The sequence below is a fragment of the Pelophylax lessonae genome, assembly GCF_965119305.1.
Source record: "Pelophylax lessonae genome assembly, chromosome: 8".
In the NCBI taxonomy this organism is placed as follows: Eukaryota; Metazoa; Chordata; class Amphibia; order Anura; family Ranidae; genus Pelophylax; species Pelophylax lessonae.
The window spans coordinates 185,973,331-185,994,229 of record NC_138775.1 but is presented as its reverse complement, the minus strand read 5'-3'; the positions used below and the strand labels follow the sequence as shown (position 1 = coordinate 185,994,229).

Below are 20,899 nucleotides of genomic sequence, written 5' to 3'. Positions count from 1 at the left end.
TTTCAATAAAGAACCATTGACATTAATTTAGATTATGAGAAAGAATAGACCATAACAATTTTATGTATCATTTGTTCAAGTAACTTAACCTGTAGTCACCGTTGAATGAATATCTATTTTTTTTACCAAAGATCACACAAAAAGCAATCTCCAGATCTTATACTACTTTCAGTTTTTACCTTATTCAAATCTACATCCACTATAGTAAGGACAGTGTTCCACAAAAGCATGCATTAAAGAATAATTTGAAAATATGTATTACTTGCTTTACCTACTTCCTCTATAAAACTAGATACTAAAATGCAGCATATATATATATATATATATATATAATTCAGACTTCTTCTGACCAATATAGTTACAAAACCTTTATTCTACACAAATTTAACTAAAATAAAAGACAAAACAACTCATTAAAATAATGCTAAATGCCCTTATTCTGTAAATGACATAAAATATGACCCACAAGTGGTCTAAAAGATATTTATACATTTCCAGGCTGTAATTGGAGCCTAAATGAATAATCAATGATAAAAATTAAATAGGGTTGCATTCTCAATATGGGGATTGTTCTTAAGTCAATTGAAGCAATAGTTTGATCAATTATGTATTGCCATAGGTTTTTTATTGGCTCACTACCATGTGTGTAAACATTAAAGGATCCACTATGCGCTCAAAATATTCTGGTTGTATTGTAAATAAGTAGTTACTAAAGCATTGCACATGTGAAATGTCCCCAAGGTCAAGAGGAGGAGAACTAGCTGCTATCATAGATTATCCTGAAAGCCAAGTTCATTCACATGGGATGGTAATGCAAATAGCAGCTTTAATCAACCTCCCTCACACTTGAGACAATATTCCAGCCACAATAAGGAAATGTATTATACAGCAAAATGCAAATCATGAAGCCACTGGTACATCCACCAAACATCCAGAAGTAAGTCCTGTATGGCTGTTTGATCACCTAAATAGTTGTCAATATGTGAAGACTGTCACTGTGATCCAGAGGAGGTGATCATACTGTTATTGTAGGTTGTTTTCAAAGATATGTCCTTCACTGATAGTGTAGTTGCCAACCACATTCAACCTCCCTTACACTTCAGTCACAATTCCAGCTATAAACAAGAAGAAAATGCATGGTATCTACAATAGGCAATTCATATGTCCATTATTGCTCCATATTGACCAACTTTCAAAAAATTCATATAGATCTACATTTTGCCTGTTCAAATATGTTGAAACAGTCAACAATTTCCATAGGGTGTTCCTACTTTTTCGCATGACTGTACATAAACACTTTGATTTGGAGCTATGCACAGGAAGCCGCCATCTGAATGGAGTGGATGGACCATATGTGTGCCTTGGGCAGTTTTGATACTGTTTGTAAACATACATTTTATAACAAACTTTTTACAAAATATTGGTAATTTTACAATGTATTATATATGGTGTGATGTGGATATTTGTATAGATACAAAGCGTCTACTGATCCATATGAATGAAGCCTTAATATGTACATTGCTCCTGCGGTTCCCAAAAACATCAGTGATTTTGCCAATTTAGATGAACTGTCTCATAACAGACAAAACCATTTTAGGTGTCCTAAATTCAACATCCCCAGAATACTTTTAAAAAATATACGCTTCCATCCAGCCCAAATCTTTGCTAGATTAAACAAAAAGTCAAGCACCTTTAAAGAACTGCTTAACATGCCTTACTTTAAACAAAAAAGGAAATGAGGATTGTCTGCTTCTCTTTAATCTTCCCTCAGCATTTCATCCCCAAAATATATCTTTCCTGAGAGGAATATTGGGACTGCCATGGCTGACCTCATTCTGAATGTCTAGTTGCCTGGCTAATATGCTGATCCACTTATTTCAGTGCTCTGAGTATATCAAGAAAGTAAGAGAAACCTCAGGATACCTGTTTTTCATATTTATCCTGGGTTAGTGACTTAAATATTAAAGCAAGAAGGTCAGTTTGACATATGCAAAACAAGTATTTGAAGAATAAAAAGTCAAAAATATCAGCCACCATGCTTTTATTCAGATAGAAACTCTACAGATGCTAGGTATTGCTGTTTCCCAATGAGAGTTGGACTATGAACATTATTATGTTTGGATTTATAGTTACTTAAAAATTCTGTAAAAGAAAAAGGGAGATATATACAGTTATCAGCTATTTTTATTGTGCACGTTTTCCTATTATCACATAAGTGAACGTGCCTGCCTTATTCAGCTGTAAGTGTAAATTTCAGCTTGAGCTTTGTGAATAGCAGGATTTTTTTTATACTAAGCAGATAAGTATAGAGAAGTAAATGTGGGTAAGAGCCTACATCTTTATCTTCTGGCTGGAAATGAAAATACAAATATTGAGATAAAGAGGTCTGAGAAACCCAAAAATTGAGTAAGAAACACGAGGCAGACATGTTGTTTTGAAATTTGAAGGCTCAAACTGGAACATTTTTTTAAAGGATATTTTTTCTCTGATTCCCTTCTACCCAGAACATATTCAAGTACAATAAATATACCTCCTTTTCTGCAGACCGTTTGCAAGTGGCTCTGACTGATGGCTCCCTACTAGATGTGTTGAAACATTCCTTGGTCTCATATTTTGTCAATGGCTAATTGGATGTCATTAGTGGATATCCGGCAAGCAAAATATTAGTCATTCCAAATATTATTAAATCAGAGTCTAGAAAAACATATACCTTTTAATGAGTCTATCATAACATCCATAAGCAGAGGCCTGAATGCCCGTCCACATTCCTGTCTGAGTTTAACTGCAGATCTCAAAATCCAGTCAAAATGTATGAATTTATTAATTCTGTATGATAAAGCTACATTGATAGTAAGAATAGATCCAAATGTATCCTAAAAGACTGGTTACATAGGTATCATGCACCCCCTGTTTTGTGAAGTGCAGAAGGCAGATGGGGCACATAACTTCTTCTGGGGGAGGCACATATTAAATGTATATCATATACTGTATGGTCTTAGTCAAAGTGTGATTTTATGCTGGACAATAAATATGAGTTATTATATTGTAGCATATGATCATAAGGAAATATTGGTAGTTTGAAAAAATATATCTGAAGGAGAGCCTGCTGATTACCATTAAACTCATTTAGGCCCTTTGATTGATCATGTTGTTTCAGTAAACCCCGTCCTCCAAAGCAAAAAAAGGTTTATATTGCTTGCAAAGCATGGTGGCACTTTTAAAAAGTTTGGAAGCGTTTTTGGACACTTTTTTAAAAATGGTTTGACACAACACTATAGCACCTTTTACTTTTGTATGAATACAGAGGGGTGTGATCTGAGTCTCACATCAAAGTGGTGTGCCTCCATCCCAAAATGCATACAAGAAACAGAAACCACCGAAGTGGCCAGGATTGCCCAGGGGGGACTTTAAATGAGGCACCACACTTATGTTTGTAAAGGCAAAGTAAAAATACATCTTGTGGAATAAAAGATTTTAATATACTGATAACAAGAGCTGTATTATATAATGACCCATAAACATATTAGACTGATCCAAATAAAGCAATGATAGGTTGCCAATCTAAACATACACATGAAAATCATAAAAACAATGCATCTTAGTATACTCTACGCGTTTTGCAAAATAGGATTTGCTTCTTCAGGAGTGGATGCATGTCATGCGTCTAAAAAAACCGTAATATAAGTATTGTGTATACTTTATTCAATAATGTATATACAATACTTATATTACTGTTTTACTTTTTAGACGCATGACATGCATCCACTCCTGAAGAAGCAAATCCTATTTTGCGAAACGCGTAGAGTATACTAAGATGAATTGTTTTTATGATTTTCATGTGTATGTTTAGATTGGCAACCTATCAGTGCTTTATTTGGATCAGTCTAATATGTTTATGGGTCATTATATAATACAGCTCTTGCTATCTGTATATTAAAATCTTTTATTCCACAAGATGTATTTTTACTTTGCCTTTACAAACATAAGTGTGGTGTCTCATTTAAAGTCCCCCTGGGCAATCCTGGCCAATTCGGTGGTTTCTGTTTCTTTTACTTTTGTATTGTATATTGTACAGTATATGCACAGTGCAGCACTGTGGCAATTTTTTAAAAGTTTTGAGGATTCACTAGACACTTCTTATGGACTTTTTTTGCACTGCACTATAGCATTTTTTTAGTGACATCATAATAGATTATTATTATTTTTTTTTTTTTGCACTGGTATACAGTATATAAATAAGTCATATATGTTTACCTCTTAAGTAATTTAAATATTGATGGTACAGGTCAGCACTGTATATAATGTGAAGCAGTATTGTGTTATCCCTTGTTATATGGATTGATGTACAGCTGCTTTACCTGCAATTTAATCTCAGTGTTGGTGGTATCACCTACATAATTTCTCCCAGGATAAGTTGTCATAGTAAGCAGCAGTCTCATCGTGTAGTAGTTTGAGCCACTCAATCCAACCAACTATGGTCTTCTAATCATGACAAACACAGCCAGCCCTCTGCTTTTTGCCAAAACATTTAAGTAATTTTTTTTTACACATGAAAATTTTTATAATTTTCCTATCATATTTTTCAGTTGTTGAAGCCTTGACGCCAATCAAGTTTAACAGATGGGGTTTACCTGATATTAACTCAGAGACAATGCAAACCAGCGAGCCTGGTGTATTTGCTGGAGGGGATATTGGAGGCTTGGCAAATACAACTGTTGAATCAGTAAACGATGGAAAACAAGCATCTTGGTACATCCACAAATATATACAGGTATATCAACCTTTTTAATTCCCTGTTTAGGTAGAGAGGGACTCACTAATTTTTCTACAGTGCAAATTTAAAAAAACAAATGTACTAATGCCTATTTATGTAATTCTTCCCCTTTTTTTTTTTTTTTACTGAATTACCACCCATACCTAATCTCACTTGTATACTATTGTTTGCCAAGAAAAAACAGATGTTCCACAATGTGCTTTATTGAAGATACGAATGAATTAAGATATCTTTGTTGGGTTCAATGTCCTTTTGCATGAAGTGCAATCTACAGATTAGAGATGCTTAAATGCCACACATAAACACTGTATTATTATTTATGCTTAGCATTTACTAAAATAAAAAAAAAAAGTTGAAAATATGTTAGACAATGTAAAAACTTGCTTATGCTAGAGTTCAAGAATATACACACGCACGTTACAGTGCGCATTATAAATGTTGTCTCTTGATGTAACTCTATAGAATTATAGCTTTTCCTGTGATACCTAGGTCCATTTGAGCATCTCAACACTCTCAAGCAATGAGGTTGATTTACTAAAGGTAAATAGACTGTTCACTTTGCAAGGGAAGTTGCACTTTCCAATGGATTTTTCCCCAGAGTGAGGGAAAGTTCTGCTGACTTCCATCATCCAGTCATGTGCAAGAATTGTTTTTTTTCCTTGCACATAATTGTATGTATTATTTACAAAATGTGATTTCCTCACATGCTATAAGCTTGGGGGAATTTCCTTGCAAAGTGCAGCTTCCCTTGCAAAGTTAACACACCATTTCCCTACTGTATATTAAATTATCAAAAATGTGTCCTCCAAAAAGATTTTCTATAGAGAAGTGAAGAACCAATATTACCAGAGACTTAACTCAGCTGAGATTGCCACTTGTTTGTTTTTGGCCTTGCTGTCAGGTCATCATCATATTTGATGAATTTCAGATCGTTTACATAATTACGTAGTCAGGTTAAAAAAAAAAGACTTAAGTCTATCTAGTTCAGTGGTTTTCAACTCCTGTCCTCAGGACTCACTAAAGCCCCGTACACACGATAAGAAATTCGGAAGGGAAATTTCGTCCGACGACCGATCTGCCGATTTTCGGATTGTTAGTATGGTGCTTTCAACAGCCGACTCCGACTTTTCGGCTGACAAAATCCTGATGTGCAGGCATTAAAATTTTTGTCCTCCGTCAACACACGTCTGATTTTCGTCTCGTTAGTACAGATTTCGACGGGGAAAAATCTTATGAGCAAGACTAGGCATGCTCAGAGATGAAAGAACACATAGAAAGCAATCCAACACATGACATCACTTCTGAAGTAGAATTCTGTCGGACGACAAAATTCGTGTGCAGTCTAGAGCACATTTCAACCAACGGACATGCACTGTGGACAAAAGACGGACGACCGGTCGGCGGAAATTCGTAGCGTGTGTACGAGGCTTAACAGACCAGATTTGGAGCATTACCTTGGGGAGATACAGACTAGAATACTGAAATCACTGAGCAGCAAATTATATAACCTGTGATGTATTTCAGTTATCTTGCAAACCTGGCCTGTTAGTGGGTCCTGGGGACCGGAGTTTAGAAGCAGTGATCTAGTTCAAACAATATCTTCAGCTCTGGACAGATTTTGGAAAGGTTGCATGATTGAATGTCTATTCCAGAGATTCATTGTTCTTCTCCTTCCCTAATATTAAACAACTACATGACTGTTGAGTTTTTGGTTAGAGGATAATCACTATGGTGGCACATTAACAACTTCTGGACCGGAAGGTTTTACCCCCTAATGATCAGATAATTTTTTGCGATACAGCACTGCGTTATTTTAACTGACAATTGTGCGGCCGTGCAATGCTGTACTCAAATAAAATGTATGTCCTTTTTTCCCCACAAATAGAGCTTTCTTTTGGTGGTATTTTACCACCTCTTGTTTTTTATTTTTTGTGCTATAAATAAAAAAACGACGACAATTTAAAACACAGCCAAAAAAATAAAATAATTTCATCATTTTAGGCCAATACGTATTCTGCTACATATTTTTGGTTAAACAAAATCCCAAAACTAAAGTTTTCAAGTCTACAAACAAGGGGAAAGATTTATGGAATTTTTATTCATTTATTTTTCAGCAACTTTTAGCGGTGCTGCGACATTGCAGCGGACAGTTCGGAAACCTAACTGACACTTTTGAGGGGACCAGTGACATTACTACAGTAATCAGTGCTAAAAATATACACTGTTACTGTACTAATGACACTGGCAGGGAAGGGGTTACCACCTGGGGCGATCAAAGGGTTAAGTGTGTCCCTAGGGAGTGCTTTCTTACTGTATGGGGGATGGACTTACTAGATGAACATAGAGATGTGTATTCCTAAATAGCAGGAACACAAGATCCCTGTGTTCATCTGTGACAGAACGACGGTCTGCCTTGTTTACATAGAACCGCCGTTCTGTCTCTATAGAGGCCGATCGCAGCTGATCAACCCCCCCCCCCCCCATGGCCCTACTGACTATTGCATGAAACAACACACAGGTACGTTGTTTTACGCAATAGATCCGACCTGCCGCAGTATATGTACTGCTGGCGGTTGGCAAGTGGTTAAGGATATCCCTTACAGAAAGGTGTGATGAAAGCTTTTGAATATCAAATCAGAATTTATAGTGTCTTTCCAATACAAGCAAAAAATATAAGAAGTATTCAGAATAGACACAGAAGAACATCTCTGACATAGATGGGCTGCCTCAATAATTTGCCTAAAAAGCAAATATGCCTAAAAAATAGATACATTTTTTGTTTAACCAGTGGGTTGAAAAAGAGACTTGATTGCCACATTCACAGATTCAAGGTGGATATGGGAATCCTCTCCATTATATTCTGACAGCGAGGAGACTTCCCCACTGTCAGAATACACTGATCAGCATTGCAGGCTATTGCTGGCGGCATTGATCAAGTGGAAATTTTCCAAAAGGGTGGTTATATAGAAGTCATTGGTAGATCAACTTCTGTAAGACCACCCATCCCATACATGGATCACAATTTGGCTGGTCCCTCCTCAAACAGCCAAATTTAAATTCATGTATGTCTGACTTTAGGCTTTTGACTAAAGAATATGACTAAGACACCGGCTTCCGTCATTTACTCATGTGCAAGGCCTTATTTAAGTTGGCCATATATGGATCAATAAACAAAAAGAAAGCAGCGCCAGCTTAGTGAAGCATAAGGTTTATTAATACAAAAAACACATAGTGACTTACTCTTAGGTAAGTAAAGGCCGGTAGGGTAGGTGAATGGGATCATCCATCTTCTTGTCCTGGATACGCCTAATGAAGGCGCACGGATGCTCCGAAAGCTAGCAACGCCCATCTTTCCCTCCACCTCACAGGAAGTGATGTCAGGCTGACAGGAAGTAGGAAGTGGAGCCCCACTGAGAGTCCTTCACCACTACAGCACCATCAGACAGGCTGCCAGACAACAGCCTCCATGCACCACCGGCACCCTGCACCCCTCCTTTCTGCAACGGTATCCAGGACAAGAAGATGGATGATCCCATTCACCTACCCTACCGGCCTTTACTTACCCAAGAGTAAGTCACTATGTGTTTTTTGTATTAATACACCTTATGCTTCACTAAGCTGGCGCTGCTTTCTTTTTGTTTATTCTCCTCAGAGCCTCTCCTTGCTCCAGCTGGCAGCCGCTTTTCGTGGGCCCCCTCCCCCCTTCCAGCTCATCCTTCTTTTTTATATTTTTCTACCCATTTTTTACTTTCTATATTTTTACCTCTTTACCTCATGGTATGCCACCCACCATCAGAGAGTGCCATGTAATCATTGACTTTATGCATATATGGATCAACATTTGTCCAGTTCAGCAGCGAAAGACTGAATTTTGACCCATGTATAGGCAGGAAGGTTGTACAGAAGTTGATCAACTGATAGAATTCTGTACAACTGCCCTGTCAGATTTTCCCTGATCGATCGGCTCCCCAGAATACAATAGCTCAGTGGGGAGGATTCGCTCCTCTACCTCAAATGTGTGGATGGGAGAATGTACCTGCTGGTTGAATGAAAAAAAAATTAATAATTTATGGACTGCCTTAGACATAAATAAGATGGCATCATGGTGACACTGGTGACATGGCAACATTCACTCGTACTGGCATCAAGGTAAAGCTGAGGCTGTACAGATAAACTTCAGTGTACTTTGCATAGTATTTTGCTCCTCTTGCTCCTGTAAATTCCAGCTTTAGTGCGCTAGTTTTTTTTTTCTTTTGCTTATACTGTACCTTTTAGTAAACTGTAAATCTGACTGCCAAACAATGTCACCTCCCTGCTACATTAATTGGTAGCTATTTATCCAATTCCACTGCAAAAATATGTAGGCTAACCCCCACTTTAAAATCCTAATTATATGGTGGTCATGTCTGTAATGCATTTAAGTTCATGGACAAGGATCATCATGAACATAACAAATAAAGCAGAATTACTAATCGAAATATCTGGGTCAGGAGTATAGCAATTATTGAAGGCTTTGAATTAACATGAAAGTCAGACAACTGCCATTTTTTAGAAGATGTCAGCAATAGCAGGCCTTGTGTACTTCTCACTACAGGTATCTTTAAATCAGTTAGAACTCCTATAATACTGTAGAAGCACTAAATGATCCCAGGCAGATATCAGTGCTACCAGTAAACAGTAAAGCAGACAGTGAAAAAAAGGATCAAACCCAGCACAGGACAGCTTTATGATTTCTGTTATGCACAGCTTTTTACTTTTAGTATGCAATGCTAACAGGCAAGCTTGTTTTCTGTTGGAAATACTTTCCAGTTTTTGTGGCAATTTATGTTTTAAGATGCCGTCCAACAGTTTTAAGATCCAATCCAACAAATTTCATTTGTCCTACAGAGGGACAAATGAAATTTGTGTAAATAGACACACATTTGCTTTCATTTATAAACAGATGTCCATCTAAAGATTTTCAGACTTGAGTTAACATAGCAAATAGGCTTATTAATGACTTAATGTGCTAGAATTCACAGCAGTGGATTCAATGTTTTTATATGGAGTAAAAGCAAGTGGCAAACAGTTTTGGAAGCCACTTTAATAATTTGTGTGTTCATCTGTGAATTTTCTCTAGTCAGGAAGAAAAGGTTAGGAGTACAAAGAAATGGAAAGAAGGATAGTGGTACTAGAGGGGAATCAAGATATGCTGAGCTTTACCCAACCTGCATCCATGTGATTTGCATATTCACTTATTACATTTGCTAATAATACACATGACCTATACAAGTAGTGCTTAACTAGCTACTTAAAGCGAAGTTCCACCCTGGGAAAGTTTTTTTTTAATAAAAATACCCCCGGGACAGTCAGGGCTAGTGCATTCCACAATGGATAGCCTCTGATCTGTCCTGGGTTGCACTTACCTTTTAGAAGAAATACTTACCTTGAAAATGTATTGTCCAGCGCTGCCATCTCAGGTGTGGGCAGCTTGAAGCCAGCGCGATCCTCTTCTGCGTCCTCTTCCGTCCTCTTCGGTCCCACGATGCACTGCAACGGCCCCGCCGTCACTTCCAGTGCCGCAGCATTATGCCTGAACAGCTTCTGGGCATGCCCAGAAGCTGTTTATCAAGGTATGACGGCACCTGAACCGGAACTGACGTCGGGGCCGGTGCAGGCGCATTGATTCCTGGGAGCGATGATATTCAGCTCCCAGGAATCATTGCAAGCCAGGAAGTGACGATTCGCCGTGGCCGCCGAGGGGAGGAAGAGGAAGTAAGGTGAGTATATTTTCTTCTAAACCAGGTAAGTAAAAAAAAAAAACATTGCGATTATCCATTTGTTTTTCAGGTGACCCGGAGCAAGAAGATGGAGGTAAGTATAATTTTAGGGTGGAACTCCACTTAAAGGTTGTCCCTGCCAATCTTGGTCAGAGACAAAAGCTATTTGGTTTACCATAAATAAGATACCACTCAAGGTGAAAGATCCTTCAGTAAACCTTGTATAAGCATAGGAAAAAGGTGCACAACATGTAGAAACAAAAAAAGATGTCTGGACGGCCGCACTTTGAAGCAATTCCCATTTATTCAAGAGGGTAAAATTCATACAGCATACAGTGGTGCAGGAACAAAACTCTCATGCGTTTCACACTTGTATCAGTGCTTAGTCATAGCTACAATATGCATGACCAAACTCTAGATATATATAGTGTAAAAAAGCACATTGGTATACATAATTACCCTGAGTTAGATCAGGGGCACACCAAACAAACCATTGATTGCTCTGGCAGCCCAGTTGTCTGTTTGGAGTGCACCTGATCAAAATCAGGGTAATTATGTATACCATTGGGGTTTTTTACACTATATATATCTAGAGTTTGGTCATGCATATTGTAGATATGATTAAGCACTGATACAAGTTTGAAACACGTCAGCTGTTTTGTTCCCGCACCACTGTATGCTGTATGAATTTTACCCTCTTCAATAAATGGGAATTGCATTGGAGTGCGGCCATCCAGACGTCTTTTTTGTTTCTATTTGGTTTATCACTTTGATTGCAATACACTTACACTGTTTTAAAGCAGAATTCTAGGCAGATAAAAAAATACTCAAATCAATGCAACTCTGAATTAATTAACACATTATTAAATTTACTTTTAAATTCAAGCAATGTAAGAACTTGTATTTTACCTAATATTAGCCTCCTGCAATTCCTGTACAGCAGTACAGAGTATGAAACCATAATAGCACAAGGAAACAATCAGTTCATATACTGACAAAAAAACATGCTGACAGGAGGAGAAGGCGGAATGATAAGCGATGAGATCATCACTCCGGCTTGTAAGGTTAAAATTCGAGCAGTGTATGGCCTGCATTTAACAAAAATTGATTGTTCAATCAACTTTTGTTGAAAGAGCCTTTTAAAAAGTTGGCAGTTGAACAGTGGCTGCATTCAATCAGATACAGGCATCGTTCAAGTATTCTGACAGCCTGGCAGAGGGCATTCATCCATCTGCTGTTAGCGTGGATGTAGAAACCCAGCTTTACAGGGGATAAAACGAAAACAAGAACAGGGCGCACTGACCTAGTGCAATTCCATTAAAAATATTTATTAAAGGATAAAAAGTGACACAGCTGATACTCACAAATGCATGTGGTGTACACACATGTCAAAACACAATGTAAACAAGTCACCTTTAGGACTGTTAGACTGCTCTAATGATGCAAGGAGACCAGATGGTGTCCGTGATGGCTAGGCTAATGCATTTCAAGGGGGAACCCTCTTCCTCAGAGCCAAAAGAACAAATGATCCACTATATATTTATATACTTTTTCAGATGTGATCTAGACAAGCCTCATTGATAGGCCCCACCGTTCATCCATCAATGGTGGTGTGTGTCACTCCAGGATCCAGATCACAGATTGACAGCCACCCTTTGCGACAGGAAAGGCAGTAAATGACATATAGCGTGCAATATAATACTTTGCAGTATATACATAAATATATACATTCATTTATGTATCTACATCAAACACCATAAATATGCATCAAAGCAAACAGCTCCCACCATTACCTCCTCAAAGTGCATACGTGGTTCCTGTATTATTACATGGTATATATTATACTACATTTAGAATTACCCCTGATGCTGCCAATCCCCACTGGTATATAGTGACTGCTGTGAAGGCACCCACGCCACTGCTGCAGGCCACCTCTTGCATCAGTGGAACGGACGCTCAACCGAAGACCCGGGTATCCAGCAACATCATATCTGGTCTCATCTAAGAAGTAGCCTGCAACAGATGGAGTGAGCGGCAGAGGCGGACCCAATATATATTAACCCCTGCCTCTGTGTACCAACAGGGGCTAGTCCAAAGAGTAATTACATGGCAGGCTCACTGCATTCATGCAGGAATAAAGAATTTGAGGATCATTCGTTTCCGGCTAGCGTCTATACAAAACCCTAGAGCCATATCCTTACTACAATGTTTCTGTGAAGAAATAGTTGGCAGCTTGAAACATGTTAAAATAAACATAAATTTAATACAACTACTATAGTGAACAGGTATACGAAGGCCAAAAGAGATGTATTGACACAGACAGTCTCCAATGTTAGCAAATACTCCTCACTGGAGTACTTTTATTAGTATTTAAAAATAATAAAAGATAATGGACAAATTAATAATGACCTAAGCCCCCGTTCACACTAAGGCGACCTGTGAGGCGACCTGGTCGCCTCACAGGTCGCCGTAGGTTGCCTCCCATAGGGAAGCTGCGGACCCGTTGTAATAGGAGCGACACAAGTCGCTCCGACTTAGAAAAAGGGTCCGGAGCTTCTTTGGGGCGACCAGGAGGCGACCGCCATAGACTTCAATGTTCAAAGGTCACATAGCATCGCCCCTATGTGAACGGGGCCTAAATGTCCTAGATTAAAACAGTTGAAACTGGAACCAGTTATTTCGGACCTGGCTGTCCTGACTTTAAACTATTAAAAATGGGACAAATAGACACATATGGACTTACCTGTCCTAACTAAAAATAAGTTAAAAAAAAAAAAAACAGTAAAAAAAAGGAAACAAATTTAAAAGGGACTGAATTGTCCTTACCTAAAAAATGAGTTGAGACTACAACAAGCAAAAATATGTAATTTATGGGACTAGTGTCCCTCTGATGGTTCATTGTTGATTGTTAATGGTGCTGCATATGTGTACATGCAAGTGAAAGTGCACACATAGTTAGATGAAAAATGACATACATAAAGAGTACATGCGCACACGTGCACATACACATGCATATACAAATCCACCTAAAAAATATTGATTGTAGCACCTCCTACGTGATCTATCGCCTGTTGTGCCCTTGTGGGCTTTTGTATGTAGGCTGCACGTCCTGCCCACTATGAGTGAGAGTAGGTGAACCCAGGAGCAGTATCGCTACTTCTAAAGAAAACGACTCCGTCCCTCAGCACTTTTCAGATATACACAACAGAAGCACAGAGGGTCTAAAGGTGTTTGGCATTGAAGCTATTGGTATTGATTTGGATAGTGGTAAAAGACACCGTAGGCTTTGGACTAGGAAAGCATTAGGATCTTTGATCCCAAGGGTTGAATGAAGATTTAGAGCTTCACTCAGTGATGTAACCCTACACTCGTTCATTATGACAACTATCTTTATGAACCTACAGACCAGAGGGGTACTCCGGTCACCTTGTTCTGTTGTTCAGATTTGTTAGATGGTCCTTGTTCTCCTATGTTCACTTCCTTTCTTTCCCTTTCTCCTATCCCCATATAATCCAGGAAGAATTAGGTTATGTTCATGTCAGCGTGTGCATAAGTTCCATTATATGGGGAGCGCTTGCAACATGCATTAATATTATAAATATGATTTTTTTCTGAGTCTCCAGTAAGGTGAACCTTCGGCCTCTATTTTTAGTGAGACCATGGTCCACATATCAGTAGGCGAGGTGGGTCAGGTGCCACCTTACTACACTGAGGACTGTTTTTTTTGGGTGGATTTGTATATGCATATGCATTTGTGTGTGTATGTACTATTTATGTATGTACCTATATGTGCACTTTCACGTGCATGCACACATATGCAGCATGATTAACAACCATCAGAGACACCAGTCCTGTAAATTACATATTTTTGCTTGCTTTAGTCTCAACCCCCTTTTTAGGTAAGGACAATTAGGTCCCTTATAATCCTTCTTTTTTTTTTTTTTTTTTACCATTTTTAACTTCTTTTTAGTTAGGACAGGCATGTCCATATATGTCTAATTGTCCCGTTTTTAATAGTTTAAAGTCAGGACAGCCAGGTCTGTATTAACTGGTTCCAATTTCAACTGTTTTAACCACTTAAGCCCCGGAAGATTTGGCTGCTCAAAGACCAGGCCCTATTTTGCGATTCGGCACTGCGTGAATTTAACAGACAATTGCGCGGTCGTGCGATGCTATACCTAAACAAAATTGACGTCCTTTTTTTCCCACAAATAGACCTTTCTTTTGGTGCTATTTGATCACCTGTGCAATATTTTACAAAGGTAAGTGTGTCTTGCCTACAGTCAAGCATGGTGGTGAGAGTGTCAGGGTCTGGGGCTGCATGAGTGCTGCTGGCACTGGGGAGCTACAGTTCATTGAGGGAACCATGAATGCCAACATGTACTGTGATATACTGAAGCAGAGCATGATCCCCTCCCTTACGAGACTGGGCTGCAAGGCAGTATTCCAACATGATAACGACCCCCCAAACACACCTCCAAGACGACCACTGCCTTGCTAAAGAAGCTGAGGGTAAAGGTGATGGACTGGCCAAGCATGTCTCTAGACTTAAATCCTATTGAGCATCTGTGGGGCATCCTCAAATGGAAGGTAGAGGAGCGCAAGGTCTCTAACATTCACCAGATGTCGTCATGGAGGAGTGGAAGAGGACTCCAGTGACAACCTGTGAAGCTCTGATGAACTCCATGCCCAAGAGGGTAAAGGCAGTGCTGGAAAAGAATGGTGGCTACACAAAATATTGACACTTTGGGCCCAATTTGGACATTTTCACTTAGAGGAGTACTCACTTTTGTTGCCAGCAGTTTAGACATTATTGGCTGTGTGTTGAGTTATTTTGAGGGGACAGCAAATGTACACTGTTATACAAGCTGTACATTCACTACTTTACATTGCAGCAAAGTGTAATTTCTTTAGTGTTGTCACATGAAAAGATATAATAAAATATTTACAAAAATGTGAGGGGTGTACTCACTTTTGTGAGATACTGTACATTTAAAGTAACATTAAAGCTTCATTTAAAAAAAATAAAAAAAAACCTTGTCACACTAATGAGTCACATGACACCAGGGAGGGAAAATGGCTAACTGGGTCCAATTTGGACATTTTCACTTAGGGTTGTACTCACTTTTGTTGCCAGTGGTTTGGACATTAATGGCGGTGTGTTGAGTTATTTTGAGGGGACAGCAAATTTACACTGTTATACAAGCTGTACACTCACTACTTTACATTGTAGCAAAGTGTAATGTCTTCAATGTTGTCACATGAAAAGATATAATAAAATATTTACAATAATGTGAGGGGTGTACTCACTTTTGTGAGATACTGTATGTACTTTGAGGAGGTAACGATGGGTACACTGATGGGAGCTATTTGCTTTGATGCATAATTATGGTGTTTGATGCAGATGCATATACAGTATGTATGTACATATATTTAGTTATGTCCTGCAAATTGTTATATTGCACACGATGTGTCATTTGCTGCCTTTTCTGTCACAGAGGGTGGCTGTCAATCTATGATCTGGATCCTGGAGTGACACACACCACCAGTGATGAATGAGGGGTGGGGCCGATCAATGAGGGGGGTCCAGATCACTTCTGAAAAAGTATATAAATGTATGGTTGGTCATTTGTTCTTTTGGCTCTGAGAAAGAGGGTTCTCCCTTGAAATGCGTTAGCCTAGCCATCATGGACACCATTTCCTTGCATCATCGGAGTAGTCCTAGAGGTGACTTGTTTACATTGTGTTTTGACATGCGTATATACTACATGCATTTGTGAGTATCATGTGTGTTACTTTTTATCCTTTAAAAAATGTTTATAATGAAATTGCACTAGGTTGGTCAGCCCTTCTTTTGTTTTCATTGTCTTTTAGCACGTATTGATACTCATGGTCCTGAGAGGGAAGCAAGACTCTAGGCATTGTTAATAAGGATTAAGACACTTTCTTCCCTCAAGCATAACACCTGAGCGCAGGAGAGTTGCTTTCTTAGATTTATGGGGATACAACCATGACTGCCAGTGCACTTATAAGATATTTCAGCACAGTTTTTACTCTTTAGTTGTGGAGCCATGCAATTAACTGTGAAGATTTTCTTAAGACTAACAACTGACGTTATTTAAATCTTTTTTTTTTTAAATAATTGTTGTACAGAGGTAGAGGGGAGGGGAGCACCACTAAAAGCACTTGTATTGGAAAAACCTCCTCTGCTTTCTTTATCCACCATTGGGTTCACCACTTCTCTGTGATCACTATGATTTTGAATTGCAAGAAGTTTTATACAATTTTCTTTTGAGTACAGAACTGGGCACATGCCTAAGATGTGTGCGTATTGGGGTAATAACTGTAATTGCACAAACAGTCCCTACTATGGAAAAAAAAATGTGTGTGTGTGTGTATATATATATATATATATATATATACTGTATATATACACACTGCTCAAAAAAATTAAAGGAAACCATCAAACCGATCATGCTGAACAATGTTACAGACAGCATAACATTCTCCACGGCTTCTGCAGACCCTTTCACGTCTGTCACATGTGCTCAGGTGAACCTTCTCTCGTCTGTGAAAAGCACAGGGTGTCAGTAGCAGACCTTCCAATTCTGGTATTCAATGGCAAATGGCAATCATTCTCCATGGTGCCAGGCACTAAGCATAGGGTCCGCTAGAGGAAGTTGGGCCCTCAGGCCACCCTCATGAAGTCTGTTTCTGATTGTTTGCTCATAGACATTCACACCACTCGCCTGCTGGAGGTCATTTTGTAGGGCTCTGGCAGTGCTCATCATGTTCCTCCTTGCACATAGGAGCAGATACCAGTCCTGTTGATGGGTTAAGGACTTTCTATGACCCTGCCCAGCTCTCCTAGAGTAACTGCCTTTCTCCTGGAATCTCCTCCATGCTCTTGAGACTGTGCTGAGAGACACAGTAAACCTTCTGGCAATGGCACATTTTGATGTGCCATCCTGGAGGAGTTGTACTGCCTGTGCAACCTCTATAGGGTCCAGGTATCACCTCCATGCTTCAGAGAAAGGAAAAGCCGCTCAGGTGTATCAGTCCATCCTGGTGCTGGTAAGACCCGTCATCCGGATTGAAGCAAGAGAAGTAGTGGAACCGCACTCAGGTGAATGAAAGCAATAAGATCTCTTTATTCTTCAAAATCATAAGTAGACAGACAGTGCAGGGAACAGGTAATCCAAGGTTAACGCGTTTCACGGCACACACGGCCGCTTACTCATAACCGTAACGTAACTACAGTTATGAGTAAGCGGCCGCGTGTGCCGTGAAACGCGTTAACCTTGGATTACCTGTTCCCTGCACTGTCTGTCTACTTATGATTTTGAAGAATAAAGAGATCTTATTGCTTTCATTCACCTGAGTGCGGTTCCACTACTTCTCTTGCATCACCTCATGCTACCAGTAGTGGCACTGACCCTAGCCAAATGCAAAACTAGTGGAAAAAAAAAAGAAAAAGATGAGTAGGGGAAAAAAATGTCAGTGGCCTCCACCTGTACAAGCATTCCTGTTTTGGAGGTTGTCCCATTGTTGCCCATCTAGTGCACCTGTTGTTAATTTCATTAACACAAAAGCAGCTGAAAATGATTAACAACCCCCTCTGCTACTTAACTGACCCAATCAACATCCCAGGAGTTTAATTTACTTGATGTTATACTCTGATTAAAATTGTTCCTTTAATTTTTTGAGCAGTGTATATACACACAAACACACATCTATATTCTAAATAATATATATAAAACCAATAAAAACATAATAATTAATCCACAGGTTCCTGGTGACTGGACAAAGTTTCTCTTAATTGCATAATTATTTTCTGCTTGGTGTGATAACAGTAACCAAGACAGTCTGGGAAAAGTGTCATGTGATCCGGGAGGGGCTGCATGATGTTGTGATGCCACAACCTACAGAGGAGCTTTGGCAAAAGGTAGCAGAAGTATTTTGGCTAAAAACCAAATTCTCAAACTGTATAAGTGCCTTGGATGGCAAGCACATTCGTGTGACAATGCCTGCAAACTCAGGATCCAAATATTTAAAAAAAATATTGAAAAAAAAAAAATTTCAATTGAACTTCTGGGTCTAGTTCACGCCAACCTGTGCTTTATTTCTATTGACGTTGGGGCCTATGGGAGTGCTGGTGATGCCAGAATATTTTGCAAATCTGAAAGGGGACGAAGACTACAAGAAGGATGCTTGGGGATCCCCCCTAGGAGGCCACTACCTGGAATCACAGGACCAGCCTTTCGTTATTGTTGCTGATGAGGCGTTTGGACTTTCAGAAAACATAATGTGTCCTTAGGTAGACATGGATTAGGTAATACGTAAAAAATATACAATTATCTACTGAGCCGTGCCTGTAGGATGGTTGAGTATGCTTTCAGAGTTTGCTTCAAAGAGGCATTTGCTCTTGTATGCCATGCAGATGGATGTTGAGAATGCCATCAAGATAGTATTGGCTTGCTGTGTACTCCACAATTTTGTGATTGAAAAAGAAGAATTATCACCAGACACAGCACCTCTTTCCACACAGCAACAAGGTGTGAAGTTTGTGGGCTTGCGGCCTCCAACACATGCATTGCATACAAGACAGGCTTTTGCAGATTTCTTTGTGTCAGATGAAGGACAACTTGCTTGGCAGAATGATCACATTTGACTGTTCATATTTACACATGTTTTTACTTTGTTGTGGCACTTTCTATACCTGTTTGAAAAATTCACAAAAAAAAAAAAAAAAAAGGTGGAGGGGGTTATGTAGAGTTGTTGTCATCTTGTCATCTCTGAAGTTTTTTTTTTTTTTTATGCAGTTGTGAAACCCATGACCATGTGAACAAACATAGGTGAACTTGTGAATAACAAGTGTGTGGCATGAACAAGCACTTTCTAGATCAAGAGGTTTTGGATATGTGAAATGTTGGTTAATACTCTAAACCAGTGATCTCCAAACTGAGGCCTGGGTGCCAGAATGTGGCCCTTTGCTTCCCTCTATCCAGCCCTTGGGACGCTATTCCTACAACTGACAGCAATGATGAGGCACCATTCCTTCCAATGATACCGGGCACTATTCCTCCTACTGACACCACTGTAGGGCACTATACCTCCTGCTAAAACCAAAAATGGGGCACTATTCCTTCGGTTAAAACCAATGATGGGACATTCTTTACTCCCACTGATGCTGGGACATTTTCTACCCATACTGGCCACAGTCCGCCCCCCCCCCCCCAAAAAAAAAAGTCTGCAGACCAATACACTGGCCCTTTTTTTACAAAGTTTGAAGATCACATTATAGCAAGAATTGGACATATGAAAATGAAAATATTCATAGACAGAAACAGAAGACAGAACAGTGCAAACAAAATGCCATTATGGCATACAACGTAAAGGGGAGAAATCTAGGTAAGGACCTGAGCTAGTGACTGTAGAGCAGAATATAGTTCTTGCTATGTCAGGCACTGATAGAATACGTCTCCAGTAGAGGCCTAGGGCTCAGAGCACAGTCTAGATCAAGGGTCTCCAAACTATGGCCCTCCGGTTGTTCAGGAACTACAATTATCATCATGCCTAGTCAAGTCTGTGAATATCAGAGTTTTGCAATGCTTAATGGGATGTGTAGTTCCACAACAGCTGGAGGGCCATAGTTTGAGGATCCCTGGTCTAGAGCCTCAGTTGGGTAGAGAAAAATTGCAGGGACAGACTGTGCCATAGTGACAACATAACCTTTCCAGCAGCTAAGGGTTTATGGGAGAGACCTAGGTACTCAGACTTAGGTGCAACTGCAGACCAATGGTCATGTGAGCATCAGAACCAGATAACAGGTCAAAAAGCGTCCTAGTCTAACTAATTCAAATTCAACAACGTGTTTCGTTAACTTGTCCTCCAAATCCTCCACTATCTCAATCCAGTCGGGCAAAAAACATTGTTGTGCTTTAACATTTTCGCCAAAACAAAATAACATTCAATTTGCAAACTACAAATTTTGGTACACCGGATACTGGGAGCAACCAGATGCATCAGAAATCTTGGCAGGGTCCATGGATACTTGTGAGGTTGTCACTGGATGGCGGAGGGCAGTATGTATCTACCAGGAGGGCACCATGGGTGTTCTGCTGAAAACAAACACTGCATTCATACTTTGTTCTTCTGTTCTGGACAGTGAAAAATGTCTGAATGTTCCCAAAAATGTGAGCGATTTCTAATGAAATTATTTTATTTACTTTCGGTCTAGACTCCATAACCCATTTCAAAAAGGCAAGCTCACTTGCATAAGGATGCCGTTTGCATCGACCATGACGTGCTGCAACACGGCTGCGAACTGTTTGCGCATCATTAATATCCCACTACAGCAGTCTCG

At 39.3% G+C, this 20,899-nt stretch overlaps 1 protein-coding gene across 1 annotated transcript in view; it reads left to right on the top strand.

Moving 5' to 3' along the window:
* The window catches only part of DPYD (dihydropyrimidine dehydrogenase), a 1,764,026-nt gene that overhangs the window by 964,456 nt on the left and 778,671 nt on the right, over positions 1-20,899 (top strand). Inside the window, exon 12 of the mRNA XM_082264968.1 lies at positions 4,587-4,771. Within this exon, the coding sequence (XP_082121094.1) occupies positions 4,587-4,771 (185 nt within the window). The remainder of the gene's footprint in view (positions 1-4,586; positions 4,772-20,899) is intronic.